Genomic DNA, 10,633 nt, shown 5'->3' with positions numbered 1-10,633 from the left:
AAAAACAAAAAAAAAAAAATTTAATGGGGGTATTAGGGAAGACCTCCTTAGAGTGTTTTAGATAAGAGGGAATTAAAAATACTTAATGGGGTAAGTGGGAAAAAAAATCCTTAAAAATGGAGTAAATGGACAAAACCCATTTTATTTAATATCAGCTCCTATGCCTCCCAGCTAGGCTGGGTTCCAAACCCCTTTCAAAAAAAAATATCAGCTCCTATGAAACTTATTTAGGTTTTTATTTTTATTTTTTCACTTTACAATTTTATTAGTTTATATTTACAGAAAAAAAAGAACCTACCAAACTCTGCCAGTCTGCCTAACATACCAAACTAGTGAAACTATAGCAACCACACCCTGTCTAATCTTACCAACCCACCCTCAGATGTAGGAAGAAGTAAATTTTATCATACTTGGAGGTCCAATCTATAACCTTTTGACTTTTTCTTGTTAATAGTAAATAAACAAATTCAACAAATAGTTCACCTTTTTCTTGTTGAACTGGTTTCAATAGCTGCACACACATTTCCAGACCTCCTCTGCAACTCTCACAGTTTTCATGTCCATGGCCTTTCCAACAACTCTTCTTTTCTTTCCTCTCCCTTCATCATCTCCACCTCAACTCCCTCTCTTTCTCTACTCTTCCTTGCACCCACCAAAACAAGCACAAGCCTTTGTCTTCTCACCCTTCTCTTGAAACCCTCCACCACCAACACCGCTTACTCTCTTCTCTGTAAAGCTTTGACCTTTTCGAAACCTTTAGCGTTTTGTTCTGGCCCAAACTGAGACGCCCTTTCAATTTCTTGTTACGATGACTCTAGTCAAGGCAATGGGTTGTTCCTCTTTGAAGCTGAGGCTGAGTTGTGTTTGAGTATAGGGGGTTCTGATCTGCCTTTGGATCGTCAAAAGCACAGATCTTTGTGGCTCAAGTCTTTCCATCTGCAGCAGAAAATTTCAGGGTAGAGTTAGTTTTCATCAAAATTGTGTTGTTTATGTTGGGTTGCTGAGTTTGTAGATAATTGAAACTGTTGGGTGTGGTTTCTGAGCATTTTTTTAGCTGTAAAGTTTGGACCTTTGATCTTCCTAGGGCTCTCTAGGTCTTCAAGTCTTAAGCTTTCTGGTGTTGTGGTCTGTTTTATCGTAGACCCATTTTCTTATTCATGGGGTAAGATAGGTTATGGTTGTAGCATTTGGGGCATTTTCGGCTTTGTAATTAGAGATTCAAGTAGGTGTGTTGTGTTTCATTAGGCCAGAATGTCTGGAAATGAGCACTGTTTCGTAGAATGGAAAGAACACTTTGTTTCACAGGAGAGGGGCAACCGTGTGGTTCATTATTTCTTGAAGGATTCTGGTGGAGAATCCATACTTGCAGTTATAGGTACGGAGAGGAGTGTTAGGCACATGTTCTATGTTGTTGCCGAGGAGTTTTTGCTAGTGCACGGAAAGGAAAACTCGGCTAATTCCAACTACAAATGGAGGTCGAGAAGGGAGGTCGTGGATTGGCTTACATCTATGCTGTCCAAGCAGCATTTACATGGAGATATGCTTGGTATGTGTTGCCCTCTATGTAATTTTAAGTTCCTTATATGTATGCATGTAATGTTGTCAAGGTATTTCTGAAATTGCTTTGGAGATGTTAGAACCATGATGGATCGTGTAAGGGAAAGATTTTGACTTTACAGCCTAGTATGAATTGATAATAATTTTGGTAACTGATAATTGAAATAGGATATCATTTACCACTTCTGAGTGTCCGTGCAAAGTTACTTGATAAGAAACCAATATTCATTTGCAGTAGCTTACTCAATGAGGATCTGCCAATTATGTGTTACTAAATGTTGTTATCTCAATACGTATTTGATAACAGAGTCACTTCAACATGATTCATCACAAGCTTTAGGTACTCCCGAATATCCAACTAATGCAATTAGTGGTCCCCAGATCCAAGTTTCCAAATACTCGGTATTCTTCTGTTGCTATCCTTTAAGTTGCTTATTTTCTTGAGTATGCTTTTCAAATTTTGTCTGAGAGTCACGCTGAAACATATTGTCAGGGTCATCTTGCAAAGAACTTCAAGATGAACAGTCCAGACATTGTTTGGTCAGGTGTTTCATGGACATGTGGTAAACAGCTCAAGCATTTTCCTGCATTCTGTAGGAATGGGATTAAAATAGAGGTAAGCATTTAGTAATTAAAGTTAATCCATTTCTGAGGTGTTTCACTTTTATGTGCATGCAGTAGAGCTGTGCATGGTATAATTCTCCTTGCTGTTTCAAAATTTCAAATTTTAAAAAGAAAGTTATGTAAGAAATGCTAATGATTTGCCAGGAACCTGGCAATAACATTAATTTACTTCAATTAAGGTAGTTTTGATAAATAAACGGACAGCTATTATTCTTCCTTATTTTTCTTCTGTAAGTCCTCCATATTCTTTAGACTGACATCTGGAACCCCTCTGCCATAAATGAAATTTGATTAACATGAAAGTTTTCTCAATCAAAAAAATAGGGTAGTGATTGCTCATTTTACTAGTTGCAGTCCTTTTTAGTTTTTTTTTTTACTTATATGTTCTCACCTCTGTCATATCTAAGCTTCTCTATTACTTTTCTTCCCCAAATCAAATGAGGATCTGCAAACCAAACAGAAATCAAAGACATTCATCATCATTCATGAAACAGAAGAATAGTTAGATATTAATGATTCATGAGATGAAAAGCATGCAAGTCATGTTTTGTACAGAGGCGAATTAAATCAGCGGATTAATCTAGAAATTCAAGATGATCATCAATTATAACATTTATTGAAAGTTGTGGGACTTATCTTTGTCCACCCGTAGCTAGAGGAAGGTCATTCTTGACATCTTGAAGCCTTCACCAACCTTTGGCTTGCGCTTGACTGCAGTTCTGCCATCGCTGCTTGTTATTGTTGTAGTCCCACTAGTCCTCCCATGGCGTATCGGATTTGCTCGACTGATAATTACTCTGTGATCCATTGATTCCAAGTCTTGAGCTAAACTTCTTCACCATTGGGTTATGATTTGGAGAAGAATGACAGATTTTTGTTTTGGGCTAAAAAGTCATTTGAGGAAGCAGAACATGCGGAAAACGTTTTCGCACGTGGACCTTTTAAATGGCCTGTACCTTGTACTTATTTTTGCCACCTTTTTTTAACAAAAAAGTCCTTCCACTGACTTTCTGTACTTATCTGTAGGTTAATAGATTTCAGATTTTCAAATATTTACGCTAATAACATCATTTGACTCAAAATTAGAAGCATATTTACTTCACTGCATGCATACACTAGATTAAGAAACAAGAGTAAGCTGAATAAAAGTCAATGTGATGAACAATAAATCTTTATTTTGGGTCAGCAACTTACAGTGCAAACTTTATTGTCGGGCAGTAGAAGTGTCTGCATGGGAGAAAGAAGCAGGTATAGTAACTGGGAATAGTTTCTGAAGAAACAATTTTAGGTAATTTGCTAATGAGAAAGACATTTCATAAAGAAAAAATAAGATTCGAGGATAAAGCTGAGAGTACTAGTTTGCCAGAAATGGATTCGGTTTCCATATCTTGGTCTGATTTGTTGATAGAAAGCAGAGAAAGAGTGGGATAAGTGACAAAGGGAGAAGGGGTAGTTTTGGAATTTGATGTAAAGGAGGAGTGCAAGTGAAATGGGGAGTGTGACATTTATGATCATGATCATAACGGGAAAGATTAGATTGTGGGTGTACAAATTAGCCATGGCAGATTACTAATGAACTGGTCTGACTACCAGACCTTCCACGAGATATCAGCATGCCTCCCAAGGAATTCAGGTGAGGGATGCTCCAGCATCTACATTTAGGCACAAATTTGTGTTGATTTTGATTTTTTACTTGGCAGATTGGAGAATTCAATGGCATTAAACCCATCTATTCATGTCGCATTTTCATGGATCACTGTTAGGTTCTTTAATTAAGATTGGGACTATCTCTGGCTGTTTGGCATTTTTTTTGCATAGGCCTAGGGTTATATTACTATTGGGAGGAGTCGGGTATCATTATTAATAATCCACCATGGTTTATTACTATTGCTTCTGTTCCTTTCATGTTAATCCTTAGGTTATGTTATGTTTGTTTGTTTGCTTTTTTCTTCTCTCCTGCATGCCATTCAAATTTTCTTCTATAGCAGAGGGATTGCAGGTGCAAAAGGAAAGAAAGGCCCTACAGAATAAAGATGTTTTCTTTGGATGTTTTCTCTTAAATATAATTTAATTGAAACTAATTAAGTTCATTGTGTTGTCATTGCCAAATCATTTGTAGTTTACTGGTTGTCACTTCATCTCTTATTTAAGACTGTTAGATGTAATTAAACCCAAGAGCTAAATAGAGAGTGAAGTTATGTGAAAGCTTTTTCCTATGATCCTGACCCTAAATTTGAACTTTATCAGTATATTTCCTAAATGGTTACTTCAAAGACATTACATTGGCTAAATCAAGTCTTCATTTCCAGTTTAGAAGATTAAGTTGCACAGTGGTTGCTTTTGATATATACTTAAGCATACCTCGTGGTCGCATATGCGATACACTAACTGCCTCTTGATGCCCGTAGTGCATTGGATATCTGATATGCTTGATACCCTAGGAAAGTACATCTTATCAGAGTTGACATATTGTTGCATGAACTCAACAGATTTAGTTTAAAGACCGCCTCGAGGTTATTACCTTTTCGTGTAACTACTAATGCCTACATTCTATAATGGTATAATCAACATGCTATTCAGATTTTTACTGTCATTGTAATTACTCTAATTGTTTTCTCTTCCCCTTGCAATCCAGATTAAGTCCTTTGTATTCGTCATGGCAAAGGGAGAAAATCGGTATGTTGCTTATATGGAAGATATGTATGAAGACAAAAGGGGTCAAAAAAAGGTCAAAGTGAGGTGGTTTCACCGTAATCAGGAAGTTAAGGGGGTAATTCCTCTGCAAAATCCTCACCCAAAGGAAGTTTTCATCACGCCATATGTGCAGGTCATTAGTGCAGAGTGTGTTGATGGTCCTGCAACAGTTTTAACTCGTGAACATTATGAAAAGTGCGCACTTGTGTTTCCTCAGGCTTTATTGGCCAAAGTACATCTTTGCTACAGGCAGTTTAAAAGTAAAAGGGTGAAGCCATTTGATTTGAGTAAGATGCATGGCTATTTTGTTCAGCCGATTCTCTCTTATTTGAGTCCCAACTTTTTACCAAATTCAGAGTGTATAAGTGGTAGTCTGATTGGAAAAGAAGATAAGTTGGGCCCAAGTGACTATGTAAAGCTGGGAACTAAGAGGACTAGAAATGGAAGGCCATGCCAGAGGGTTCCAACTAATCAAAACTCAAACTTTGGTTTTCTGGACAGGAGGTTGCTTTCTTGGTATACCCCACTGTTTAAGGTTGATGAAAAGATAGAATTGCTATGCCAAGATAGTGGCATTCGGGGCTGCTGGTTTAGGTGTACAGTCTTGCAGACATCTCGAAAGCAGATTAGAGTCCAATACAATGATTTGCTAGATGAGGAAGGATGTGGCAATCTTGAGGTATTCTTACCACTGATTTATGCTCTTTTTTTTTGTTTCTTTGGGTGACCTGTACTTTTAACTGCAAGTCAGTACTCATGAGTAGTAGAAGTAACCAGGATTTTGAGTAAGTTAGGTACACAATACTTCCATTCAAGATTCTTTTTTAATTAGCTCTCATTCACATTCGTATTGCAATTATATCTCAACTCATCTTTGGCAGTTTTGCAGCTATTGAGAGTGATTCAGCAAATTTCGATCTTAAAGTCCTGTATTTTATTGAGTAATTGTTCTGTGTTATCTTGATTTCCTATGGTTTGTGAAGTTTATTTTGTGGCTTGACTCTGTTAACTTGTAGGAATGGATCCCTGCTTTTAGACTGGCTAAGCCTGATAAGATTGGCATGCGGCATCTAGGCCGTCCAATGATACGGCCAGCCCCTCCTGAGGTGCAAATGGACCTTCCTCTTGAGGTTGGAGCTGCAATTGATGCATGGTGGAGCGATGGCTGGTGGGAAGGGATTATAACTGGATTTGGCAGCTGTGATGATAATTTTCAAGTTTACTTTCCGGGTATGCTGAGTAGAATTGAATATGGTTTTACTTTTTTATGTTAATCTTTCTGTTATATTTTTCCTTTTTTCTTTCTTTTTTTTCCCTTTGGGCTATATTATTAATAATTACTGTGGTGCTATTAGGGGAAAGCTTACTCTTGAACATGGACAAAAAGGATCTAAGAATATCTAGAGATTGGTTGGGGGACCAGTGGGTTGATATTGAGGCGAAGCCTGATGTCCTCTCAGCCATATCTTCAACAATTAGCTCTTGCACTAGGCCCTTTGTGTCATCCAACATTGCCAAGGATGTTGAGGATGTTGATTGTGGTGCTAATACTTTGTCATGTTCTGAACTTCCTTCTAGTTCTAGACATGAAAAAGATGAACTAGGCGCATCTCCCAGTTCTGATCATTTTCCTGAAAAAATGGACTTGGTCAATGATAAGAAGTCACCATCAATAAAGGACATTGGTACTGAAGGTGTTGATGGCAATGACAGTTCTGGTGATATACATGTCCAAGGTAATGATGACGATGATGACAAAGATGACCACAATGGTGTTGATGAGGGGCAAGAAGGCATGGAGGTGTTTGAAACTCCAGGGAAGAGTCCTAGAGCTGTAGAAATCATGGCAGTGACATCATAATATGTCCGACTTTGCCGTAGATAGTTGATGAGTTATTGTTGTTGGCTAATATTCAAAGTGTCTCACTTGGATTTATGTAAATAGTTACACAGATGTTGGGGGAAGCTCACTGCAATTGGAGCTGGTGGCCTTCAGGGATGTACAGTAATGGGAGTAGAGTTCTATAATTGTTTTGTTCTGGTTTTCAGTGACTTGTTAGAATTCTGATACTTAGAATTAGAAGCTCAGAATTCAGGTCCTTAGATTAGAATCTTGTTGGGTTGGAGAAAGATGGGGGAGGTCGATGGATTAGCAGCTGATTTCAGCTGTTTCCATCCCAAGTACAGGTTCTTATGCTTTGCTCACCGTGTGCCTTCTGAATGAGTCAGTTCTTCCACCTTAGTGCTGTTGTTAATTACTGCTTGTAACTTGTATCAAAGATGAGAAGTCTCTTGTAATGTTAAATAATTATTTTCTTGGCTCCATGTTGTGTAGAACTTAAACCTGAGAATTCAGTTCTGGAAATTATAGTGGTGAAAACTTTTTTTTTTGTTTGGTCAACAATAGTGGTGAAAACTTTCCCTTTTGTACTCGTGTGCATCAAATTCTGAAAAAAATGTAAATTTCAAATGTATATCTAGTTTTGAAGATATCTTGAATATTGATAAGATAAAGTTGCGAAAATTTCAGTAATTTCGATGAAATTTAAACCCTTGTTCAAGTTTGAACGGATTCCACGAATCTTAATGGTCATGCTGTCTTTCATACTTGAGGGATAAAAAATGAGGAAATCAAATTAAATATTGAAAAAATAAGTACACAAATTTCCCTGTTGGATGCTGCTTGAGATTAAGTCGTTTATCTACCCTACTGGCACTGAGGTGGATAAAAGAATGGAAGATACAAAAGAAAAAAGAATTATGAAAAAAGTTACAAAACTATAGTCTAAGCCATTGCTCTCCATATATGAATTTGGTATCCAGAAAAGGGGTTATCTCGTCAGGACTAAAAGACTTCAACCATGGTACCCTGCCTCTTTTATCTGCTCCTTTGCCTCTGCATTGGTATTCTCCGAATTCCACAGTCCTGTAAAAGCAAAACCTGTTTTCATTAGCTGCTTGGAAATAGTACAAGCAATTAGAAGCAAGACGATGTTATTAGAACTCCCACAAAAGCTTCTGCGCTATTAAAGGGAGCAATAATGTGATTTGAGTGCTCTGCTTGGAGATAATTCAAGATGCCTAATGTTCAAGCTTGAAGAATACCTCTGCCTTGGTGGCATGTTCCAGTCATTCCATCCCAGAGGAGTTATTATATTGTCAATATGACAATAGGAATATATTACTCTTGAATAAGCTCCCCAAGCTCTTCCCAAGTAGATATCTCCAGTTCCGATGATTTTGCAGTTCACGAAAGAGAACCCCGTATCTTCATTTGGTGAGTCTCTATGATGAGCTGCAATTGCTCCATAGGTCTTAGCAGTTGATTGGATAACACAGTCCTGGTTGTAAGAAACCAATTCAAACATCATCAGAATCATAAGAAACTTAAAGAGCAAGTTACATATGGAAAAGCTAGGCAGTGAGAATTGTACCTGGTAGAGTGACCTTGATTTTCCAAATATGAAGTCCACACTTCCTTGAATGTGGGATTCGTAGAAGTAGTGCGATCCATTCTCATCCAATAATGTATCTTGTGCTCCCAAAACCCTTACTCTATAGAACATGGCCTTATCCCCAGCAACTCTAAGAGCCACTCCTTGCATTCCATATCCTCCAGGCACTGCAACCGCACTGTTCTGCAATCACCACTTGAAATTGTAAAGCAATCAATTACTGAATGCTGTAACTTTCCACAAACTCGGTTTTAAATCATTCGAATCTCATTGTGTTATATTCAGATTCGGGTGTCAGTCATTACCTCGAAAGTGATCCCTGTTGCACAAAAGTAATCAGCCTCTATGGCTACAGTTGCTGTTCTGTACGTTCCTAGTTCAAAGCCATTGCTGTCCTTATCAGATGCCTTGTTGTTCCAAGTAATTACAGTCTCAGAAGTTCGATTCTGGTCCCCTATAAATGATATGTATGGCTTGGTAATTGGTATAAGCACCTTCTCTCTGCAAAAATATAACCAAGAAAAACAAGGTGAGACTAAATTTTCATACTCCAAGAGAAAGCACACTAACAAATAAATAGCTAGCGTTTTATTTATTTATATTTTTGGCAAACAGGTATAAGGGAGATACAGACACCCCCACTAAGATTATTTGTAATTTGTAACTTCCACTACCCACGTAGCTCATTTGAGTTTTAACTCATCTCCTCCAAAAAACACAGAGACTGTCAAATTCTGCAAAACCTGGATATTCTTTTGGCTTCTGTTGAAAAGATGGAAACAATTGCTTTTTTTTGTTGTTTTTTTTTCCTCACAGAAACCATGTTTCTATGAAAAGGAAAAGAAGGGTAAAGTTTTATTTCCTTAGACGGACCTATAAATTCCTGGAAGAAAGTATATTTTGACTCTTTGGGTGTTATGGTGTGGAACCATGTCAACTGCTCCTTGAACTGTCACAGAGTTTCCTTCTCCATTCTTGTCCACCACAATGATGCGCGTCCCGTTTTGCTCTTCATTTCTAGAGTTCAAATCAATAACCTTCTGCTCATCCACCTTCAAATCATCCCAGCTAATATAACTCCTTGCAGATGCTTCACTTTGTGAGAAACCCAACTGAAAACCACCCAACAAAGCCAGCAGTACTAAACCAGCACCAGCAGCAACAGAAGCACTAAAAACGCCCAATTCCATGTCTCAAAAGTAGTGGTTTCAAACAATCAAAAACTAAGAAGTACATGAAACCCAGAAAGCTGATCCAAGAAGGGTGATTTTGCCAAAAGTAGTTTTGAAGTTTTGATTGGTTTCTGGAATTGGAGAGGGAGTGAAAGTGGTGAAGATAATAAATGAGGGAGCGTGGGGTGTGCCTTGTGACAATGCTTCAGAGTTGATCAGAGAAGCATATATAGGAAGAGTCATAACTATTAAGGATCACAGAGATATGGCATAGATTGAATTATAAGCGTAGGAATTTAAAGAGACTTGGGTTAGTCATCAAACTTGTGCTCAGAACAAAACTTAATGCTCAAATTAATTGATGGAAGTTTCTCAAGTAGAAGTAGGTGGTTTATCTGCATAGAAGTTAGAAGGATTTAGCTCTGAAGGTGGCAAAGAGCGGTTATGTTATTCTTAGGGGATGAAACTGACATGAAAGATCTAAAAGAGAAAAAAGAAAAGGCCTTTACGATTTGAGATGGGATTTGATTACATAGAGATAAGAGGGTCTCTTTGCATGAGCTTTTGGAGGAAATGATTATGGATTCAGAAATTCGTCACACTCACAAGGCAGTTCACGCACGTTATGCGCGCACGTCCATGCCAATTATATAGGGTCCAAAATAATCTAATCGTTTGGAAACTTAATGTTGTTTCATGATTTATAACAAATTGAGATTAGTCTTTATTGGGAAGGAGTTACAAACTTACAATGTTGTTTAGTTAAAGCTATGATAATGAGGAAATCTCAAGTTCTAGCAGCTATAGTTCAACTCTGCGAGCCTTGGTACGAGTTGTAGCGCCGGTTTGTGTGACGAAGGTTTATCTTAGAGAAGATCTACTGTACACTAACTTCAAGGGAACAGTGTTTGGTGGAGAGGTTGATCCTCGATACCCTAAAAAAGTTCTAGCTATTATAGTAATTAGATATCGAGTAATGCTAAAAGGATTATATTTTAATATTAAAACTAATTCACAATTGAGTCGAGAAGGAGAGAAAATTCGAACTCTGCTCTCAATTTTGTTTTTTATTGAAATTTATATATATATTTTTTAGAAACTGGTCTCAAGTATATAAGCACAGGTGCTTTT

At 37.6% G+C, this 10,633-nt stretch overlaps 2 protein-coding genes across 2 annotated transcripts; one reads left to right on the top strand and one right to left on the bottom strand.

Annotated features, from left to right (window-relative positions):
- The first annotated feature begins 479 nt into the window (after nucleotides 1-479).
- Nucleotides 480-7,265, top strand: LOC133728782 (uncharacterized). The gene is made up of 6 exons (XM_062156226.1): nucleotides 480-1,546; nucleotides 1,865-1,959; nucleotides 2,051-2,173; nucleotides 4,817-5,554; nucleotides 5,892-6,105; nucleotides 6,231-7,265. The coding sequence occupies exons 1-6, from the start codon at nucleotides 1,252-1,254 to the stop codon at nucleotides 6,734-6,736; spliced, it is 1,971 nt and encodes a 656-aa protein (XP_062012210.1). The 5' UTR covers nucleotides 480-1,251; the 3' UTR covers nucleotides 6,737-7,265.
- A 287-nt stretch (nucleotides 7,266-7,552) lies between these two features.
- On the bottom strand, nucleotides 7,553-9,892 carry LOC133729080 (pectinesterase QRT1). The gene is made up of 5 exons (XM_062156552.1): nucleotides 9,204-9,892; nucleotides 8,636-8,831; nucleotides 8,310-8,513; nucleotides 7,981-8,216; nucleotides 7,553-7,801 (listed from the first exon to the last, which is right to left on the bottom strand). Exons 1-5 carry the CDS (start codon nucleotides 9,518-9,520, stop codon nucleotides 7,654-7,656), a joined length of 1,101 nt encoding a protein of 366 aa, XP_062012536.1. The 5' UTR covers nucleotides 9,521-9,892; the 3' UTR covers nucleotides 7,553-7,653.
- Between the last annotated feature and the right edge of the window lie 741 nt (nucleotides 9,893-10,633).

Source organism: Rosa rugosa, chromosome 2, assembly GCF_958449725.1.
Source record: "Rosa rugosa chromosome 2, drRosRugo1.1, whole genome shotgun sequence".
Lineage (NCBI taxonomy): Eukaryota > Viridiplantae > Streptophyta > Magnoliopsida > Rosales > Rosaceae > Rosa > Rosa rugosa.
This window is presented reverse-complemented; position numbering and strand designations above follow the sequence as displayed.

What these genes read in the sequence shown, in the direction of transcription:
- LOC133728782 (XM_062156226.1), top strand. Translation starts at nt 1,252, where the DNA reads ATGTCTGGAAATGAGCACTGTTTCGTAGAATGGAAAGAACACTTTGTT. An exon ending in TCCAAGTTTCCAAATACTCG is followed by an intron (nt 1,960 to 2,050) that starts GTATTCTTCTGT and finishes ACATATTGTCAG; the next exon opens with GGTCATCTTGCAAAGAACTT. An exon ending in GGAATGGGATTAAAATAGAG is followed by an intron (nt 2,174 to 4,816) that starts GTAAGCATTTAG and finishes CTTGCAATCCAG; the next exon opens with ATTAAGTCCTTTGTATTCGT.
- LOC133729080 (XM_062156552.1), bottom strand. Translation starts at nt 9,520, where the DNA reads ATGGAATTGGGCGTTTTTAGTGCTTCTGTTGCTGCTGGTGCTGGTTTA. An exon ending in TTTCTTCCAGGAATTTATAG is followed by an intron (nt 8,832 to 9,203) that starts GTCCGTCTAAGG and finishes ATATTTTTGCAG; the next exon opens with AGAGAAGGTGCTTATACCAA. An exon ending in AACATGCCACCAAGGCAGAG is followed by an intron (nt 7,802 to 7,980) that starts GTATTCTTCAAG and finishes TTGCTTTTACAG; the next exon opens with GACTGTGGAATTCGGAGAAT.